Below are 23,625 nucleotides of genomic sequence, written 5' to 3'. Positions count from 1 at the left end.
TTGTATTGTACAGAACGTACATTTTTTTCTGTTTAACTAGGTTGGCTGACATTGACTTTAAAAATAGTTAGTTGTTTTAAATTCTTTTACTTTAGTTTATAAATAATAATATAATTATTTGTAACTTTTAAGTAGTATTATTTTTTGAAGTCGGTTTTCATTATTTTTTAAATTATTTTATTTCACAGTTTTTAATGGTGTCTAGTGCTTTTATATATATATAAAACATTAAATATATATTATAAATTCAATATATATATTTTGAAATGTGGGTAGGCCTTCTAAAGGCGCTGCTCATATGAAACAACATCGTTTAAAGAAATTGCCAAGAAAGAAATGACCGTTTAAGGAAAAATAGAGAACAAAATGCCATGAATATTTCCGCAGAGACTTTTCAAGAATGAGAATGTAGATTGTTACAAATAAGAAGAAACGATTGTTTCGGAATGAAAGTCTAGAGAGTCATGCTCATCGTTCAATGTAATTCACAAACGTTTGACAAACGAAACGCAAGAGCAACGATCTCACCACCGTGGGTTGATATACGAGTAAGGAGAGTTACTAGAAGCTGTACTCAAAAAATTTGATAATATGTATATACATAAATTTGGTCTTAGAATCAAAGATATTGATGATTGCTTACCCATTTCATCCGTTTTTACAACATTCCGAGCGACAAAGGGATAAGTAGATGTCGAGCTCAGAATACTATCTCCAATAGTAATTATATTATAATTTTGCAGTTAGGGATAATACACTCTTTCACCATTGTATATAAATATTAAATATAGGTTTAATATTTATATGGAGTTTACAGTAAAGCAGCCAAGAAAAAAAGAAATGATTGTTTAAGGAGGAAAAAAATGCCATGAAATATTTCTACGGATACTAAATAACGAAAATGTGTACTGTTATTAATATCCTAGTCATACAGGAACACAGAGCTACCCTATACTTGTGCGAGCAATCAACGATTAAGGGTGTCGAACTGTTAGGTTTTTTGGCATTTTTCCTAAGATTATTACCGGATTTGGTTAAAATTTACATGGGAACATTTCGAAAGTATAATCTTTCGATTACAAAAAAGTGTCAAAATCGGTTTCCTAAGGTCGAAGATATTGCGTAACATACATTAAAAAGTTGAACTGAAAACCTCCTCTTTTTTTGAAGTCTTAAGATCACTGTGTAAATTAAAAACTTCATTTACAGAGTGCCCCACGAAGGAACTTTTATAACAGGTTCTACGGGTGAAAATAATGAAAAAAGCATGTTTAAACAATGGTCTGAAAACGCTTTTGTTCGAGTTACGGGTGGCAAAAGTTTCGCCCGCATTTCAGCTATTGTAATAAAAAGAAGCTCTACTGTAATTTTGGGTCCAAAATTAACAGTAAATTTGGGAATTTCTTACGTACTTTGACTTGGGAAACAGGATAAAATAAGTCCCAGAACTGTAATTTTTAATATATCTGATGTAAAACACAAAATTCGATGTTGAAAAACAAACCTTTAAAAACTGGTTGTTTAATTCAGCAAAACAACGGAAAAAAAACATAAAATTTTATTATTCTTTCTATAGCTAGTAAAAATTCTTTTTAAAAACGAAACGAAATTAAATTTATAAGAAAATATTTTAGGTGTGTATATTCAATAATTTACACAAATAAAACGAAATAAATACGGAAAAAAGTAAATTGAAAAGTAGGTTACTTTATAAATATTTAAAAAAAACTGTTATTGTATAGGTTGGCAATACTATATGGACCAGCTACAGCTGGTCAACAATAAAAATTGTGTACTTCGTTGAATCTGTTGTCATAAATTAGCAAACAGATAGTAGAAATATAGTGTTGTCATATTATAGTGAAAAAACGCAATTTCAATTTTCTAACGAGGAATATGCCGATACAATTTTTTTTTACGTATTTTGTATCGGAAATTTTGAAGCTGCTAAACAACAGGAGATATTTCCTGCAAGGCGGATACCAAATACGAAAAGGTTTCTTCGTGCATCAGCGTTTACGAACGAAAGGGTCGTTTCCAACGTGTTTGTTTTCAGTTTAACGACAAGTAAATCATCGTGTTAATGATGAACGTCGTGTGATTCGGGATATTCAGCGTAGCCCAGTCACTAGATAAGGCGAAATTCATGACGCACTTGTTTGTCAACAACGAAAGTTTTGCGCATCCTATGGAAAGAAAATCCATATCCCTTCACCTGCAGAAGGTTCAAAATTTGTTGCCAGCATATATATACAGTATATATATATATATATATATATTCATATAAACAAGCACATTTATGTAACTGAATTTAGAATAATATTGAATACACAATATTTAGTAAAGGAATATACACTAGAATGTGGATAATGAACAGCAAAACATTATAATATATTTTTGTTTTAGAAGTATGAATTAATTTTTTTTGTAATTTTTTTATACATATTGAACCAATAAAAATTAAATTTTTCTTATCATATTTTAAAAATTATACAGGTTTATATTTGATTGATCACCGTACAAACTAAGCGTGAAGTTTGGTTTCCTTTTTTCTTCAATTTCCCAAAAACATTTTTCGATCATAAGTTATAACCTTATTCAATCATTTTTCAGGTAATGTCAACTTATCCACCTCAAAAAGCACGGAAATATCATAAAAGCTTTCTTTGTGAAAGGTCAAATAGTTTGATAATTCTGGAGTCTGTCCTAAAGTGTTGTTGGCCATGTAATATTCTCTTGAAGTACACGTTTTGATTTTGTCGTATTCTGATTTATTACTTGTGTGTAATATATCCAGAAATGAAATTTTCGGTGATTTTGGTTTTACAAACTGCTCAAATCAAGTACAGACCCAGGTACCGAAAATGGCAAATTGAAAATATACATTTTTCCCTCCACTTACATAAATGAGGCATGATGATTTTTTTGCCTAAAAACCGATAACTAAATCATTAAAGTGAAATTAAGTAGTAGGCTTACACCTTTGGAAATAAAAAAAATAATGAAATTTCTGATAAAGTTAATTTACAAAGGCAAATTATACATCTCATCCGATGAAATTATTATCCTTAATTTGTAAAATACTACTTTCCGTGTACATTGCATTCTGTTAAAATTTTCAGAATGATTTTTACACAATCAGGAAGTATCACAAAAGTGATACAGTAGAAAAACTGAGAAGTACGCTAAAAGATTTATAAATTTGCCATTAAATTTAAGATATCTTCTGCAGCCAGTACTTTTAAGTATTCTGAATGATACCTAGTCAAGTCTCTTGCTCTATGGCGCTGTGATTAAACTAATCGGTATTTCATACCGATCATTTAATTTTCTCTCTGATATATGAAGTTACAATAACTATTATACTGAAACTTCTTTTCAAGTTCTAAATTCTTAATACCCCATAATCTATCTGTTATCATTGGGATTGATAAAACATGAACTTAAAATTACAGACTGACAAAGTAAATATTTTCAAAGATTAAATTTCTTATGAAAGAGAATTTTTTTAAAATTAATAAAGCAAAACTCAGTGGTCTTGTTCGTGATTTGAATTAAAATGCTGGCCAAGTTGGTTTCATAAGAGAAAACTTGTATTCTTCTTAAAATGTATTCTTTCTATCAATGGGAATTATAATTTCAGTACTTCTCCTTACATATTATTTAATGGATTGTACTAATGCGTAATCTTAATTTTATGGGTAACAATTATGATGACTTAGACCTTCACAGATTCTTCTACAATAAGTTAGAAGATTTACAAAGCCCAATAGCATTCATAAAAATAAAGAAAATATGATAATTTTAATTCAATATGTAATACGAAGCTTTCCTTACCTCATATGTAATAAAGTGAACGTATCCACGTAAAATTTGTTATACATATATATATATATATATATATATATATTTTAAAGTAGTATAATAATTATTTAAAATGCATTCACGTTTATTACATATGGTACAGTACAATTCTGGGTAGTTCTAGGACTTCAGCATGAATAGGTTAATTTAGATTAAATTTTGGTTGAATAGAATAGAAAGGAAAAACCACTTTCTGAAAAAATAGTGGCTAAATAAAAAATATTTATTAAGAAAAAGAAACCTGCCGTTTTTACTTATTTTGTGAAGTTTCAAAACACATACCATCCACCACTGTAGATAAAAATCTGCTTACTGAAGAATACGGTCAAAACGGTGATTTTAATTTTTTTTAAATGTTTATTTTTAATAGTGCAACAATATTTTACAGTTTATTTGTTTCAGATATGAAGTTAATTTAAAACGTAGAGATATAATTTGTATTATTTGTATTGTTTGTTGCTTGAAGGACTGAAGACTCCGTAAGAAAAGAAATATGAAACTACTTACCATTATACGATAAGCCGGCTTAAAAATATTATTTTATCAAATTTTGTAAATAGTTTTTATTTATGTTAAGTAATCTGAAAACTATTAATAAATTATTATTATTATTATTGCAATTTTTTTGTGTATTATTAAGAAAGATTTTGAGATCAAAAAGTGCTACGTAAATGTAAGAGTAGATGTGTGTTTGTATGGGTGTATGTTTTGTAAGCGAGATGTTGAGTTTATTGATGTGAGAAAAATTTATAACTGTGCGTAACTGAGCATAAATTGGTGGTTCTTTTTAAAAAAAATAAATCGAATTCAGACCACAACTGTTTCCGCACCATATGGAAAAGAATACTAAGCGTTGAAATAATATTATTTTATCTGATTCGTATTTTATAATTTTATAAAAATACAGTTATTGTTTTAATAATATAAAAAATATTTCTGAAAGAGCTTTTTATATTTGTTTAGTCAAACTGAACTTTAAAAAAAATCTAGAACAATGTGAGCGTATATATATATATATATTTACGATCACTATTACAAAAAATTTGCAGTTTCTTCTGAGAAATTTTTGTGAGTTTAACTGACTCTCAGCCACATTTAAAAAAATTCCAAATTATTAATTAATAATGAAATTTTGTGTATGCTTTTACCAAGATATTATTAAATTGAAACAAAGCGTAATCGCTTTCTTTTTACGTTAAAAATCTTTAAATTAAACAGTTTTAAGAAAAGATTTTTATATTGTAACAGTTTTTCATTATAATTAAAATTTCCTAAAACTCTTTATTTGAATATAAAGAAAAATTTTTTTCAGTGAAATCAGTTTTTTTTTTGTTCCCCCATAGTTTATTTGTAATCAGTTCCCATAGTGGAACCACAAGTAAATCGTACAATAATAATCACATTATGCGAGGTTCTTAATGAACTCCCATAATAATTCAATAAATACTTAAAGATAAAAAAAGTAACTGAAGTTAATGGTAAGAAAAGTTCTTAAAATTCTTCAGTACAAGAATATATCCTTCACTTCGTGGTTCAAAAAACTAATAATAAACAAATGAATAAGAATAAACACATGTGTAGACACGAAGATAAGTAAGTTCAACAATTGCCGTTACTGAGACGATAGATACATGTTAATGGAGGTAGTAACAAGAACAATGTAACAATTAACAATTAAGCAAAATAGTAATGAAATAAACAAGAATAATAATTATAGTATCTTAGGTAATTATCGCAATCTAATGTCCATTATTCTTCAAGTCCAGCACATGGAGTTAGATTTATGATAAGAGATATCTACCGCTTTTAAAAACTGAAAATTTTTTTAACATGTTTGATCCCAGAGGAGATCTAGTATTCGGAAATCCGAAATCAAAATTAATACCAAAAAATCTTACAACTAAGTTCTACTACATTCATTGCATTAATTATTATGCCTTATATAGTTAAAAAATAATGGTACATAAAAACAAACAAACAAACAAAAAAAAAATTTTAATTCTAAAAATCTGTATTTTTGAACTTTGATCAGGTCTTCCACCCCGATATTGTAGCAGAGGTTTTTTTTTATCACTTGCAGTATAACTGTCTTTTTTATTTTTTGTTAAAGAGGTGGAGGAACACCATTTACTGGCGCCTAAGCAGTGTCGGACTCGCTAACAGATTCCGCCAGTTATAACCAAGGGCGTATGTACCTGCGCACTACCGACTAAACCTCCACCTCTGGCTTCCCTTCTTCTAGATACTGCTTATAAAATAATTCATCAGGAAGGGAGAATCCCCCGCACACAGAGTCATAACAAACCAACAGGATGTCACACACCACGCAAACAACACCACTGGAATCAACACACACAACACATCAAATACAAACACCAACAACAATATCGCACAAGAACCATGCAGAACACAAGATAAAGCTTCACAAAACCCACGTGATACACATCCACAGAGCAGTCAAGACAGAAATCTCAGAGTCACACCACTTACCAGTGATCACCATGAGACACACGAGCAGAGTGTCCCCGGTCTCATCGCACCCAAGCGACCGCTACAGGTACGGGTAGTGCTACTCCTACCCGTACTTAAATATATAGCGTAAATAAAAAAATAGTTTTTTATTTTTGGGGTAATTTAAAAAAAATGGTAAAATAAGCATGCACGCATGTATTAAGTTTAATATAAAGTGAGATTATGTGTGCAAAACTTTAAGAAAATTTACCAAAATTTTCATCAACAAATTGTTCTATGTATACCAGTCTCTGTAAAATAATTCAATCAAAATTGGTTAATCCAGGGAAACGTTATTAAGCTTCAAACACGCCAAAACACGTAGACATAGAGAAGAAAAACATCTGTGACGTTGAAAATTAGAAGATTTTTACAGAAAAAAAGTAGAGAAAAGATTAGTTAAAAATAGAAAAAAAGTAAAAAAATATTTTATAAATTCAACTGATTTATAAACATTTATAAATGAAACAAATTTAATTTGTAAAAATTATTAAAGTAAATCAGTGATATTTATTTTTTATTTAACCTGTATAAGATAAAAATAGTAGTATTAAGAATTTCTTGTTTTAGTATGCTTCTGTATAAATATACGAAATAAACATATATAAATATATTTTTAAACAAATGTAAACTGGTAGCATTTAAAAGTAAAATGATTTTTTACGTTTAATGTTACAAAAGAGCTGTTCAATTTTGGTTAATAATTAAAACAATAAAATCTTGTTTTAATTATTAACAAGATAATTAAAACAAGAAAGTTTCGAAAGTAATTCGAAAGAATTTTACTTTCGAAATTAATTTTCCGTTTAAAATAGAAATCCGGTTACTAAGTATTCGAGTAAGTAAACTGAATACGGGGGAGAATTGCCGGATTAATGTTAATGTGATATAGACTGAACTGTTCGTATACTGTCAGTGTGATCCTTTCTCTAGTTCTCTGTCAGTCTTCAAATGGGACGTTAGCGGCTTACTGCAGTCAACAGACAAGATAGTGAGTGTTATGTCCATTCTAGCCTTGTAAATAACTGTTGTTGCTTAGTCTAGTATTTAACATAGTCTTACAGTGTTCATGAAAACAAATAATGCAAAATAAATTAAATACACTATAATAAAATCAGAATTCATAAATCTAATAAAATAATGTTGTATAATCAACGAAGGTCTTTAAAGAAACTAACAAGTGGCAAATAATATAGCGCAATATTTTTTGTAATTTTTTTTATTAGAATTTTTTTCGTTACTATTATTGTTGGTTATTTATTGGTTTTAAATTAAAAATAAAAATAAATTTCCTGTACATGGTAGGTGTACCGCTGTAGGTTTTTTTTCAACCTCCGAGACCCTCGTCAGGTAATGAGATGAGTGATTTACAGCGTGTGTAAAAATGCCATGCCCGACCGGAATTCGAACCTGGGACCTCCGGATGAAAGGCCGAGACGCTACCACTCGCGCCATGGAGGCCGGCATACCGGTATAGGTTAGGTGTACTGATGTTAACGGGGTCATTCTGAGCACTTGTAAGTTTAACTTAAAAACCCATACAAGCATCCTGTATTTAACTTTTCTTTAATAAAATATATCTGTTCAAACTACGTACAAATTTAAAAAAAAAATGTTCTGTATATAACAGAACTGTTAAAAATCATTTTCATTCATTAATTTGAAATGAAGATGTAAATATTTTTTAGTAGCTCACTATGCCAGAATAATACATAATATTTGACATAATATTTGATGTCATATAAAATGAAAATCTATGTGTAAATATTTACAGAACTACGTATTTTTCAAAACTGTCTTTAAATTCAATACAATTAGTAGTAGTATTGAAATCGGAATTTGAACGTACAATAAAAGGGCCTGAAAGTATATTTTCCCGGGCTTATCTTTTGTGTACCTTCAATTTTTAATCGAATGTATTTATTCTGTATTATTTAAATTTAAAAAAAAAAAAAACAATTCATTAACAAATTTTTTTAATAATGAATGTTATAAATAGAATTATTTTATCCGAAATTTAATTATATTTGTTTTTTTTAATGCATTTTACATTATGATTTACTTTAATGATGAAAACATATGACGGGATGTAGAATTTTGTAAGCATTAGTTAACCAATATAAGTTCTGATATTCTATGTTTATTTATCCTTAAGATGCTACATGATAGCATCTACAACTACAGCGGTTGTGAGGGAGAAAGTACAATTCGCCTAGAAAATGGCATATTCATGTTGATATCAATTAAGGGACTAGATTAGGTAGTACAGATCAGTAATTGAATGTGTTCCTTTCTGTCATAAAATAGAGCTTAATATATTCTGTATCTACTCAGTAGACACAGAGTGCAGTGCATACTCGTAGGGCATAAATGCTTTCAATGTTATAAACTTGAAGAGAAATGAATGTTTAATATTCAATTAGAATAAACCCAGTAAAAATTTATAAACAAAAGTCTGAAAAGAAAAATATCATAAATCGTAAAATTTTATCGAACTATTTCTTTTAAAGATTTATCTGATGGCATAGAATACTCATATATATAAATACATATTGTTTTAGTAGATAACCTGAATTTAACAAAATTTCAGACATAAGAATGCCCTGAATAACTCATAATTAGTAGAGTTCAGCAGCATGCTACAGGAAGCTCTCACTAGTCTCTACTGAATAGAGCAGTTCAATAAATTGAGAAACTATTTCAATCAACTGGCTGAACATCAGCGGATAAACTTATCTATTTGCAATAGTTTACGGGTTTTAATTATTGGTTGTATGTCGAGAATTTCTGGATATGGAGGTAACCGATACTTAACAATGAAATTTCTGAATTGAAAATTTGATAATTATTCTTGCATCTAATAATAGTTTTATTAGGATATATTTACATTTAAGATTACTTTTGCAGTTTGCCCCGTTGTTTGGAAAAGTTGTATAATGTATTTCCACCACACTACTTATTATATAAGTAGAGTGCAATTCCTACAAAAAATAATTAACATTGTTCCACCAATACATGAAAAAATTAAATTTTTTTCTTTATTCCAGTCTACTACGTAGCTCTTACATTCAGATAACAAAAAAAGCTATTTTACTTAAAAAAAAAAAAAAAAAAATTAGTCTTCGCCTAATTGCTAGGTATAAATGCTACCTACCATCATTTGTTTTTGCATCATCTCCATTACAAACGTTATTAAGTGTGAAATGTAAAGTATATTTTAATTATTTTTTTTATACGTAGTTTTAAAGAATTCATGGGTAATATTCCTCTGATGCTCCTTCTTAGGGCGTCTAAAGTAGTATATAGTCCACAGAAAGCAGCTAGATATTTTAAACCTAAATATTTTAATGCAAAAAGTCTAACAGTTATTTTTATTATTCTTACTTATTCTTTAAAATAAGAAATCCGAAATTGGAAGATCAGCTGTAAATGAATAGACCATTTCTACACAATCATGCAGAGAATAAACTAAAAGAACCAGGTCTTCTATATTTTTTTATTCTCTTTCGATTTCCCGACCAAGAGGTTCCCCTTACCGGGACTCCGACCTAAACGCTTCACCACTAGTGAGGCGAGGTGATAAGGCCACCAGGGTTACGGTCTTACTTTCTCCCCAACGCCACTGCAAGAGAGTTCCCACCCGATCAATGAAAAGGAGACGCCGGTGCCTCCCACAACCCCCGAATGAGGCTGTCTCTTATTGATACCACGGCTTAGTTGTGCACATTTCATGGCGTTGGTGCAGATTGGACCAGGTTACGTCCTCGAGTGCATTTTCGGGTGCATTTCTGTGCGATTTACATAACAGAGATCGGGGTTCCTGTTTGCTGTCCTTCGAGGGATGGTGTCAAGTGTCCAGGGCACGGGACGCTCCAAGCCTCCGTCCGGGGTCTGTGACGCCACATCACTGATTACGTGGTACTTTTTAGTAGCCTTCTCCGTTGTTGTCAGCCGGGTAGAAAGTCCCGCCTGTGATTCCTAAGGTATCGCATCCAAAGCATCCTCAGAAAAGTTCAACATACGAGCAATGTCATCCAGTTTGTAAGATCACTCTTTTATTTATACCTTGGTATTTGTGTGTTGCTTAACCAAAGTGCTCAACTTCTTAACGTCAGGCCAGAGAAGCATCAGATTATGTTGAAAGCATTTCTTCCATGATAAAAACGTTCTTGCAGGTACTACAGAATCCATTTCCCCTTCTGGTACATTCTCATCCATGTGAGAGGTGTCCGTAAAGCGATTTACAGCTTTCTAAGTCAAAGGAGTCATCCGAAAAATAAATATCACTCCACCCACCAGCCTTAGATTTTTTCATCTCTTCACCAGTAGACGGGGAGTCACGTAGCCGTCGCTTCCCTGAAGTTTGCAAGGTCTCCACTCTCCCCGAAGGTCTCCACTGGTCGAGACTACCGAATTTACAGTCTTCCGCCGCTGCCTAGTCGACTTATTCTCCTTCTTCTTCTCAGAACATCTGGAGATTAAACGGTCCGCACGCCGTAACTTTTCCACAATCATGTCAGTGAAACTATCAGCTTCACTGCTGTCAGAGATACCTTCCCGAATTTGGAGAAGGGAAGCTTCCACCAAGCAGATCGACACCTCACTACTTGAGAAAACCCCTCCTCTTCCTATGGGGTCATTTTCGTGGACCGATGCGGGTCGGTCATGTTGACAACAGTAAAAATACAATAAAATTGACGATTAATCAAAAATAAAATAATTAATTAAAAATTAAGTAATCTACAATATTAATTAAATTAACCACAAAACAAAATCAACCAATTAATTAAAATAAATAATTAATTGAATGCGTAAAACTGTAAACACACTGTCCACCAAGTGAAATCTTTTTTAGGTACAAATGTAAATATTGCAGCACGGTCGCAGGAAAAAAATTTCTCAAAATTTCCCTCCGCCCAAACAGCTGATTATATGAAAATATTCCAAACTTCAACTAAATAAAATTACTCGATTAAGCAGACTACTAGACGAATATAAACAACAAGATCAAACACCTGCATTTGACAATAAATAATCCATAGCAACCTAGGTAGAGTATTAAATATAAGCACAAAACATTTATTTAAATAAAATAGTCACAAACCATTAATTAAACACAATAAAAAATGTTAATTAACAAAACAAAAATGAAACTTGACGCGATAAAAGTCACGAAAAACGAATGACACGCTCGGCAAAGTATAGCCTAACACAATACAACAAACTATAATAAAAACACAAAAAATTATATAATAACTGAACAAAACTACTAACAACGAAAAACAAACAGTAAAACTAAAAAACAGCAAAACTAAAATAGTAAACCGCAATGATATACAATTTTGCACCGAGCATGAAAAATGCGACTGCATCTAACCACAGCTATCAACATAACGAAAAGAACCATATTTGAGAAATGTAACAATAACTCAAAAAATATGGACTGAAAAATGTCACCCTCTGTTTTTTGCAAATCGTTGAAAATTTAGCTTATTCTGTACGGATGATAGATTTAGGTGGGAACGGTACTTTTAATCGTTGATTTACTTGTCCAAACTTATCTAATTTTTTCCAAGGAAATGCTGAATTGATGCGAATCAAAATTTGAAATTCCGATCTGATTTTCTGCCTCGTACTGAAAAAATTCTAAGATTGTGATTCAGTAATGAAAACGATTTTAAGAAATTTATTTTTTCATAACAGTTTATTACTTTTAGATTATTAGGTATACATAATTTCAAGTTATCCCAGCACAGTACTGAATTTTTTAGCTCTTCCTTAGTTTTGTTCTACCCTATTAAAAATAATACTTTGATGATCCGATTTTTGTAGAAATTTTAAATTCCAATATGTAAAAGAAAATTGTTACTTTGAATTGTCTGATCGGCTGTGGTTTAATCTGAATAAGTGTAATCTTTTTGTTATTTTTTGAATTCCGTTATTATTTTTTAATCGTCTGCGTATTTATAATTGAATATAATAAGATCACTGTTAATATAATTCATACAAATAATTTCATCAGTTAATTAATATATTTTATAATAGTTCATTTAATATTTTTAATGTGTAGATGCAGTGTGATTAGTTGTTAATTACAGTCCTGCCAGGTCAACATTTTGACATTGAAATTAATAAAACATAAAATTATATAAAAGATTACATAAAAAAAAGAGATTACTTCAAGCCCCTCTACCATTGGCCCCATAGTTTTAAAACTTGTGTAACCTAATAAATCGACTCAAATTGTTTTTCATATTTCGATGTACATAATAAATATTATATACTGCAGTGTTCGTCAAGTTTGAAGGAAATAAATACCTTTCAACCGAAGTGGAATTCTAATTTAAACATTTATTTTGCGAGTGCTTGATTTTCTACTGTTAGAAAAAATAAAATAAAATGAAAATAAATGAGTTAGAAAGAAAAATATATAATCTAGTTCATCTAAGGATCATTTTAATACCTTCATAACGATTAAGCGAATTTGTATTCAATTTTGCAAGATAAATAACTAACTAAAATTGCTGAAAAACATTTATCTTGTAATGACAAAAATAATAAAATTTATTACTGATCCCATGATTACTTTAATTGGAGGGTTTTACTAAAAACGGTAGCATCATTTCAATGAATAAAAAAACCCTCATAAAAAATCATTAGTGAATAAAATTGACTAGCTTGACAAAACGATTTGACTCGATGTTAATAAGCCATACATACACGTACGCCATCTACACACGCACACACTCCCGCTCTCGCGTGCAAACGAGAATGCACACTCACACACATTATTGGGCGTGTTCAAAAGAATTTGACGTGTGCGTGCGTGTTCTATTGATGCAGTTCAGTTTGAGTAAAGAGCTCTCAAACATAGGCATATACACAAACACGAACCGCTTTGTAAACACACTTGCGGATACTGAATTTGTCCGGAGTGGCCCACCTACCATTTATTTTCGCTCAGATGCAGCTTACTTAATCGGATAAACAATAAAATAAATTATATATAAAACTAGCGTTTAAATGATTTATAAAAATAACAATAATATAGCCGACATAATTAATTTGCAGGGTGGTTCAAACTTCATTTTAGTGTTATAAGTTCGTTTTCATTATAATAACAAAGAGAATAAATAATAACGAAAACTTATAGGTGATAATATACATTTTACGGGTGTTTTATTTGTTTAATGCAAAACAAATATATTTAGGGGGGTAATAATCAGCATACTCAAATCATGATTAAATCAACTCAGAAAAAGAAGTCGTATACACACATGTACCACCTCGGTTTGGACATGTGCCTTGGTTTGGAACAAAAAAAAAAATTGCTACTTGTCTGCATCTTATTAACAAAGTCACCATAGAAGACAACGTGTAATAGCATTTGTTATTTGCATTATGTCAGTAAAGCAGTTTATACTTTATATAATAAATTAAAAACATTTAAATTAAAGCACAGAAATTATAGTTGGTATTTACTTCAACTATTGTCATCAGTGTTTAGTTTTAAACGGCCGACTTACCCAGATTTCTAGAGGTTAAAGAATAATGTCATTCCATCAGGAATAATAAGATGACTACACTTTCCGGCAGACATTCTTCGCTTTACATCTTGATCTTCTGACTCCTAAAACTGTCCATTACAAAGCTTTTCGTTATAAAACCCCCACTGTTTGACGCTTTCAGACTCATTTTATTCAGTCCAGTACTACCGTAATTTGTTTGCTACGCATATCATTTCTCGTGCTAATATTCATTCTGTATGAATACAGAATGAACGTCACCAATATTAATTAATTATCACAAATTAATTTCAAAATTGGGTGGAAATTGTTCACCTTTCATTAGAAGTTTTATTTTAAAAATTACGAATGCCGGTAATTTTTTCTCGTTGGAAAGTATTATCAAAAAAAAATGTTGTTCGTCACCAACAGTTCGTATCTTAACACTCTTTGCACTTACATTTTTAATTAATGTTGGTGATGACATTTCGAATGCGCCGGTATCTGATCCGAAATAGTAATTTTGATCTAAGGAATAAAATTGTTCCTTTTAAGTAGATTTATGATATTTAAACTTTATCAATTTATATTCGTATGATTAGCCGCTATTCTACTGTAGTCCTTTTTCGAATAAAAGTACTATGTATGCAAAGAAATCGGCGTACCCAGTTAAGATTAGCATTTAATTTTTCCTTACCTATATTATCTGACACATTTCTACAGAAATTGCATATCCTAAGTGACTTACTTTCATATCTTCTATTTACGAATAATTAGAGTTTTAATATAAGAGATTAATTTGGTAATACCGGTAATCACTCATAGTCATATTTTTTATTTCATCTAAATTATTCTATTTCATTGGCTGTAGATTCGTAGTCAGAACAAACCAGTTTTGTTGCAATTGTGTACGTATTGATTATTATATATAAGTTTAGTATTTATATCATCGCCAATGTGAAAAATTAAAATTCATGTACGACGCCCAAGCTATTTTTGCAACTGTCATTCTGGACAAACTACAGTATTGTATTTAAAGACTTAAAAAATATTTTCGGTGTATTTACACATATTGGTTTTTTTTTAAAAAATTAAATCTTATTGTTATTTTTCCATTTTTAATTTGTTTAATCGATTAAATACATTTTTTAACTGGGTTGTTCTTGAAAAATATATAAAATAGGTGTTGTAATATTGGCATGAAATTTCACCTGTAATAATCTTAAAAGTAGTTTTCAGTCACATCTATACAAGCAACTGCGTAATAGTAAAGGTCAGTTATATCTTGCTTATCTCACTGAATTCATAGCGATGAAATAGTCTGACGTATACTTAGCAGCACAGGTCGCTCAATCACTGTTTCAAAGTTTGACAGCAGTTAATTGAAGTTGTGTTATTGTGTTACGAAAAAAAATAATAAATACATAAAATATACGTTTTTTGATACGTTTACTCAAATAAGAAAATTAATTTTGATGGAATATATCGTAATTATTTAAGTTTTAATCAAATTAATTAATTTTAGTAACTTAATAATGTAAATACAACAGATACATAGAAATTAAAGTAGAGAAATATAACATAACTCTAGAATATGATGGTTGCAAAAAATTTACCTTAAGGAGAACGAAAAGAATACTAAGACTAAGAGAATGAATGGTGTACGCTAAAACTAACTCGGTAAGTTTCACGAGAAACTTTGAGCCATAGCTTTAATCCCGCTAAAGTTTACCGCTGAAATAAATTTCCTTGTTTCTACTACTCCACTCTTTGCATCTAAAAGTGTTGGAATGATACTTTACAATTCACTCAATTTTAATCAAATACATTTAAAACATATGAATTTACACACGTGTATAGTAACATACATAACTCACGAATACACACTCGCAGGCCAGTCAACAAAGAAAGAAAGAAAGAAAGAAAAATTAATGACTTTTTGAACAGAGTCTGAAATTGTTTAATTACTCACTTCGTTGGTGTACGAGTAGTAAATTTCATTCAGCAATACCGTTGGAAACAAATCAATCTCTTAATTGCTGTTTTTGTTTAACGAATATATATATGCTTGTAAAAAGTTTTCATAGTATTTAAGTAAATAATATTGTTTTTTAACAATAATTACTGTTAAATTAATATTTTTAAATTTATTTAATACTAAATAAACGTTTCTCCAAAAGAAAAGAATTCACGAGTATCTTAAACCAATTAATAAATTACTATTTATTGATGTACAATATACTTCGATAAATTTAATTGATCCATTTTTTTGTTAGATTATTTAATAACATCCCGAGCATACTAGGTTTCTTTCTGCAGCTTGTTACTGGTCTAATCTCAAGTGATATCCTTTTATAATTTTTAGTATAATATTCTGAACAACTTCATCAATTAACCGTCGTCTCAAATAGGAATGGTTTCAAGTTTAGTATTGTAAACGTTATATTTCACGGTAAATAAAAAAAATTGAAAAGAAGAATTAGGGAAAAGAAATTAAAAGAATATCTAGTGGATATATACTAGAGATATATCTGGAAACTAGCGCTACTCCATTGCTTCTATCTAACTTTCTGACCGATTTAACTATCTATTAATTAGAATTGGTCTTGAGACAGTAAAGTGATGTTCCATATTGTTAAAACGATACGTTATTTAATTTTTGTCCAAACGTTTCTGGAATGGCTGGTAGAATCGTACCCCGACTAATATTTTTTGATTAGTAAAACGGTCAGATAAAGCAAAATGCCCAACAATATGATGTCCAATTTTTCAATTGGCCGATTCAAATGGTTCAGAATTTTAGTTTTATAGGATGCTGCGTGTCAGCATCCACAATTCATCTGGGATTATTATTGAATCGGCATCCAAAATTATGTGTTTTAACATTGCCGTTTAACAAAACAATAGTTTCTTCTGAAAATATTATTACACTTTTTTTTTTCAAATTGGGCAGTTTTAAATAATACAATAGTGAGCAAACCAGAAATTATAATCATCCTCTGGAAATAATTGAATAGTTTTATCTTAAAATAACGTAATTATTAATTTTTAAGAACTCTTTAAAAAAATTCTACTCTTTAGAAAAAATTCTAAAATCATGTTAAATGGTAGATTTATAAACCGTTGATAGAAAGTTTTCAACAAACCTGTGTAATAATTCTAATGTCATTGATCATGAGAAAAAATTTTCTCGAGCTGTACGATCGAAAATAAGTGCAACAACCGTTATTAAATAGTTCTTTAAATATACTGCTAGTTTCTTGAAACTATTTTACTATCTTGTTTAAGTTTTAAGTATAATCTTGTTTTAAGTTAAATTATTCGTTCTTTTTTGGAATTCTATCGTTAAATAAATAACATTGCACTTGCAAAGGCTGGATCACCACATTTCAGCGATATTAACACATTTCAGCGATAGTTTATTCAGTTTTGTTTAAAGACGACATTATTTTAAAGGTAATAATTTTAATTCATTTAAACATATGCTTAGAATAAATAAAATTTCACAGAACTATAAATAAGTACCACCCTATTACATAATTCTTTTGTATGTATTTAATTTAAGAAATTTGTCAATGTCACGTCGTATGTATAGACACGTTGTAGTTAATTTAAGGCGAGTGTAAAATAAAAGAATTTAAAATTTGCCACTTAACTTTTGATACTGTGTCAAACTAATAATATTAGCTTAATTTAAGCATATTTCATTTATATTTAAATTAATGTTGATTAAGTGTATGCAGTTTATTCACAGATGCTAAAATTTTTATTAGAATGAAAATTTAAATAGTTTTAATATTTGAATTATTTTATAATATTGTATTACAAGTACCATGTTTATTGTCAAATTACATATGAAAATAATTTACATGATCATCTTTTTCTTTAAGATAATACGGTAGCATCAAGAAGGCGGACCGTAATTTCCACTTCATTCCTCATTTTCCCAAACATGGGTTGTACGCTATTTCATAAAATAGTTATGTCATTGCCGGGAGTTAATAGTTTCAAGGTACGTAAATAACCAAGTTTTTTTCTCTCAAGCCACATCCAGTTCTTTATCGAAGTGGTTTTCAAACTTTTCGAAACCCTGTTATTCTAATGAAGAATAGTTCCTTCTTTTGCATGGGATCGCAGCATACAGTATAATGTTCTTACAAAGTATTAATAATTTACAACCAAAATTATGAGATCGTATTAAAGCTACAATATTGAACATTTAAAAGGAATTAAGATGCTAGATAATTTGAAACGAGGAATAGAAAAGAAAAAAATAGTGTTGGTAGAAACTAGTCGGATGAAATAGAAACGTGAACAAGAATTATGGTCAGGAAGTTATAAGGTGACATACACAGAGTTAAAAAATGAATATGCAGGAATAAAATGAACAAGAAAGTAGGGCAATATATATATATTTTTTTCAAACAACATAGCAGTTATTTTAGTCAGAATAAATTTAAAGACTAACTTAAAATCTGTAACAATGCAGATTTTATGTCAGTCTTTTCAGAAGAAGATAAAAAAAAATAAATGATTTATTTAGTTATGAAAAAGTAGACAATAACTTATAAGTAATTGGGTATTAGAATTCCGTAGTAGGAGAAGGGAAAGTGGTTACAGATATATGGAAGTACAAGAAAATGAGTCAGTGATTTCTTTAGTAGAATTTTGAATTAAGAATAAACTGGAGATTTCAAACGCACAATATAAAAACATCTGTCTAAGCATATCTAAGAGAAGACTTCGATTCTTACGACAGCTTAGTAATGACAAAATCTAGGTTGAAGCTAAATAAATTAACGAAAAAATTACAAACAAAGAGATACGGACAGTCTAAAATAGAATGACGTACAATTAAAATTTGAACTAATCATGTTTTGGCCTAAAATATGAAATATCAGAAGATCCGATTGAAAAATAAACGACAAAATTAAAAATAAAATAATTAGCACATGATGGAAGCGGGTATGAAAAAAAATAACAGCGTAAAGAAAATCATGGATAAAGACAAATTTTTAAAAACTGATGAATAATTCTGCAGTATACAACAAACGTAATAAAGAGAAAAATTTAATTAGCCCAGCATATAGACACTACTTGTCTGTTCAGATTCCATGAGCGCTTTGCAAGACATTAGTAGTATCTACTTCGATCTTGACCCTCCAGTAATAATAATATGTACTCCAGTCCCTGTTGTCTGTGATATACAGTTTATTACCTCTGAAACGATTTAACGTAACACAAATGTGAGCTTCTGCTTGATTCCCAGCCATATTGGATTTTCAGGCGATAAGCGTGGTAATCGAGCGGCAAAAGAGGCTTTTTGCAGCTTCTTTTCACTAATCGCGTTTTTTTTTTCAAAGGATCTTGTCTGCTTTCTGAAGAGCGTGGTTCGTGATGAGTAGCTCAGTGAATAGAATGCTACATCAATAATAGACTCCATCCAGTTAAGGACACTGTGTCACCCTGGAACTTTTCATACACGATAACCGTCGAGAGAAGGTTATTAATTGCCGTTTGCAAATAGGGCATACTAGGATCACTCATGGATATCTGATGACTCAGACTGATGCAGCTGTTTGTGCTTGTTCCACTGTCAACTGACGGTGTATGACATATTTATCGACTGTTTTTTTATGCGGTATTGCGTCGGAAATTTGAAGCTAACATAGAAATAATTTATGCAACTTGTTTGGTGTATTTCTACACTTTCTACACATTCATATAATCTTTACGTCTATTTATTCCATTTGGGGTATGCTAGATGGTATTTTGTTCTTTTAAATTATATTTTAAATAGTGTATTTAATTTTAGTTTTATTTAGCTTTTTAGCATATGACATAGGATATTTTCATCTATACTGTGTTTTTATAATGTTGTTTAATTTTTAGGTTAATTTTTTATTACATTAATACCTGTACGGGCGATGATGACGGTACTTTGTTGTGCGTCCAGGAAAAAAAAAGAATATTGTTAAAATTTAAAAGTTAAATAATAAAAGTAAAATTTAATTTATAAGAATAAGCTACTTGTAGATTTTAACACAAGTAAAATAAATATTTCATTTTAAAATATGCATTAACCATGTTTTTGAGAAGATCAAGATAATTTTTTTTTTTTAGATTAACCAGTTCAATACATTTTAACGAAACGTTTTATTATCAATATTAATATCACCAAGTTTGTTAGAACTTTGTCGGTAAGAGGTGACTAAGTCAACGAACAACTTTTACAGTTTTAAACATGACCTAACCTAACAGTAAATGAAATTGGGGTAAAAAATAATCGTAAAAACATTATATTTCAGCTGAATTAGATTTTTAATAAAGAATATTTTCAAAAAATACTCAAATTTTGTTAAACCATTTTTTTTTTTTCATTTTATGAACAACTGGAATATGTCATTTTTTTAATTTTTTAATATACCTTTACGAATCGCGCCGCTAGATAACAGTAGTTGATAGTACTAGGTAGCATACAAACACTTAATAATGTACTTGAAATAATAAAATGTAAAAAAACTATATTACAGCTTGTTTTAACAGAAAATGCTGTTACGTAAATGAAAATACCGAAGAGGAAACAATATTTTTAATTCCCATCACGTTTTTAAAACAAAAAAAGGATTAGTATACGAGAGATAATACTAGTTTTATTAAAGAAGGTTAAATAAAACAGAAATAAATTCGACTGGTAAAATCGAATTTAACGATAAAAATCTAGGGTTACACAAAGTAATAAGTGCAATGCTACGTCACGGATTTTAAATTCGTAAAGGTCATTATACTACTTTTATTAAAAAAGGAAAAATATGGCATGAAGTGAAAAATGAATAAGTGAAGTGAAAGGGTCGTACAGCCCTCATTTTGCACCATCAGATTAGCATTTATTTAGAAGTTTTAAAAACTCTTGAATGGTAAATTTTCAGTAATTAAGATGACCTGAAATTGGACTTTGTTCAGTTTTTTGCTGATAAGGACAGAAGTTGTATTAGCGCGGAAACACGAAGTTGCCAGAAACATGGCGAAAGGATATCAGACAAAATGGAAAATATATTATTGATTAAATTTCATTCTTTAAATAAAAAATAGAAATTTATTTCAAGACCTCTTCTAACTAATTTTCCTGTCGTTTAAATGGGCAATATCATCAGAAAATCTTAATATAATTATTTTTCTGTTTTGATAATAGACTCAAAATTACAAAAATCATAAAAATTTCCTCAGTTCGGGTATTCCTTTTTCTATGTCCTAGTAAAAAAGAAACAGAGAGGATATCAAACTTTTTTGTGAAAGTATTCATAAAATGTAGTATCACATACATAAAAACTTCATCCTCTTACAACTGGGTCATTATTCTTGTACAGGTTGTGAATATGAGTAACTTTCTCCTATACTGAAATCAAGTTGTTTTTTATTTTTACAGACTTTTACCTCATTTTACATTTTCAGCCGTTGTCGCTAGCTCTACAAATACCATCCAGATGGATTTTTTCTTTTGAACATGCCATCTGAAATTAATCTGAGGAAATCACTTTCCTACGTTCTTCCTGAAACCAAACTTTTCTTCATATTGATAAACGTTTAACACTTTCTAATTGCCTATGAACTACAATGAAAATAATTAATTATTATTATAAATGCATCCAAAGCTTGTGTAATCTTAAAAATTCTTGTGTGAGTTGTGGGAGCTGTCCGAAAGAGTTTAAAAATTATAATTCCTTTAAAATAAAATTTTAAGTTCTTCTTATAAATATCTCCGCGTCTTAACATAACTGCCCGCCAAAAATCATATGACGATTTTTTTTTAGATTGCTTTTTGGCTAACAATATAAATGAAATTATTACAGATAACATGATTAGAAATTACAAATAAGTTACATACATAAATATAATTAAATTGTTAATTTTTGTGATTAGTAGAAATTGTCTTTACATTCATTTGTGATATAATATTAATAATACTCAACAAGTGTATAACAGAGTAATTATAAAGCTCATAATAAACATAATCTATAATTGATATTTCAAATAATAATAATACAACTGAATATTGCAATATATAACAGTTTGAAATTACATTCGCATAAATCTTAAAAAAATAGATTAAAAAATAACTAAATCTAGGGAATTTTATTTCTAAATATTATTGAATTATTATTGGTGTATTATTTTACTTGATCATAATACAGATGTGAAATCATAAATTAATTAATACAAATATATAAATTAGATGATAAATGTTAATACAATGTTATGAGCATGTTAACAGTCATAATAAGAGTATAAATCAAATGAAATTACAAAAACATAGTATGAAAATAAATAAATCAATAAAAATATTACTTCAAATATATTATTTAAATCAATCATTTGAGATTGGTAATACGCATAATTTATGAACAGGTCTTCTATTTGTGTTAAAACTGTATTCAATTTCACAAAATTAAGAATCGTTTGTCCGATTACACGAAGCATGTGAAATTTAACGCATTTGATTGCGCTTTCCCGTAAACTATCAAAATGAGGTGAAGAGAGAGGAATAAATAACCAGGTTATACTTTGTGTGGTTATGGACGCCTGAATGTCTGATTTTAGTATTACTAAATTTAAAAATTGATATAACCTATAAAGTATATTTTTGGCGGAACGGAAGTTGGAACCGTTATCAGAAAAGAGTTCAGTGGGAATAACGCAGTACGTGATAAAAAATTTTAAATGCTGCAATTAACGACTACGAAGTCAGATCAGAAACTAATTCTAATTGGACAGCTATAGTAGTGAGACGTATGAAAAGTGCTATGTAATATTTACTTAAAATCTTAGCCCTCTGCCTAGCATGACGAATCATAACTGAACCGCCGTAATCTACTGTGCAAGTAGAATATGGTCGGTTGGTTTTCTGATACAGAGATACTACAATTGTTGTCATTATTATTATTAACGTTATAAATATTATTATTTTGTAATTTATTGGAAGATGTTTTAACCTGATTTAAACTTATCAGTTGTTTTAGTAATATTAATCGGTTGTTTTTCGGAAGGCATGGAATTCATAATTTGTAACAGATCTTCTGTTGGTCTAAGTTAGGTTAGTTCTTACATCATTTTCTTGATTACTATTTTGCTTTTGTTTCGTATTTAATTTTCTATTTTTATTTTCATTTGTTACAGTTGACATCAAAGTTGTCATTGGTTCATCTATTTTAATATTACCGAACTGTTCGATCATTTCTGATTCTTTCTGTCCTTGGACATGAGATTGACCTCTCATATCTTCTATAATACATTTCTGTGATTTACCACGTTCGTTTATGAGTTGCCAAATCATTGTTTGATTTTCCGGTTTCGGTTTTATTGATTCATTATGCTTACTAATATGCATATCTAACTTATTTCTAATTTTAATTGTCTTATTACAAATATATTTTTGACTAAACGTATTATACATCATTTTTTAACTAGGATTTTTAAATTTATAAATAAAATGATTCATAGAGCTTCTCTTAGGACAGTAATAGTTATGTAATTGTTTTCCAGAAAGAAACTTCTATGAAGAGAATTTGCAACGATAGTTTCATCTAGCACGACATGTTGTAATGTGCTGTAATGTGCCTAATCCATTTCTATTATCTAATATTTTTTTACAATGCATACATTTATATTCTTTTTTTAACTTCTCTTTGTTTTTTCATGTTCACATTTTTTGTGTGTAACAATCTTTTTTTTTGTACGTCCTTGTGGT

General features: G+C 29.4%; 1 protein-coding gene across 1 annotated transcript in view; it reads right to left on the bottom strand.

The window, feature by feature from the left end:
* Positions 1-19,153, bottom strand: part of LOC142317792 (KH domain-containing, RNA-binding, signal transduction-associated protein 2-like) — a 322,082-nt gene extending 302,929 nt beyond the window's left edge. Inside the window, exon 1 of the mRNA XM_075354341.1 lies at positions 19,099-19,153. Within this exon, the coding sequence (XP_075210456.1) occupies positions 19,099-19,153 (55 nt within the window). The remainder of the gene's footprint in view (positions 1-19,098) is intronic.
* Positions 19,154-23,625: the final 4,472 nt, after the last annotated feature.

This window comes from Lycorma delicatula, chromosome 1 (genome assembly GCF_047948215.1).
Source record: "Lycorma delicatula isolate Av1 chromosome 1, ASM4794821v1, whole genome shotgun sequence".
NCBI lineage: Eukaryota > Metazoa > Arthropoda > Insecta > Hemiptera > Fulgoridae > Lycorma > Lycorma delicatula.
Note: the sequence above shows the minus strand (reverse complement) of the source record. Positions and strands in the feature narration are given on the sequence as shown.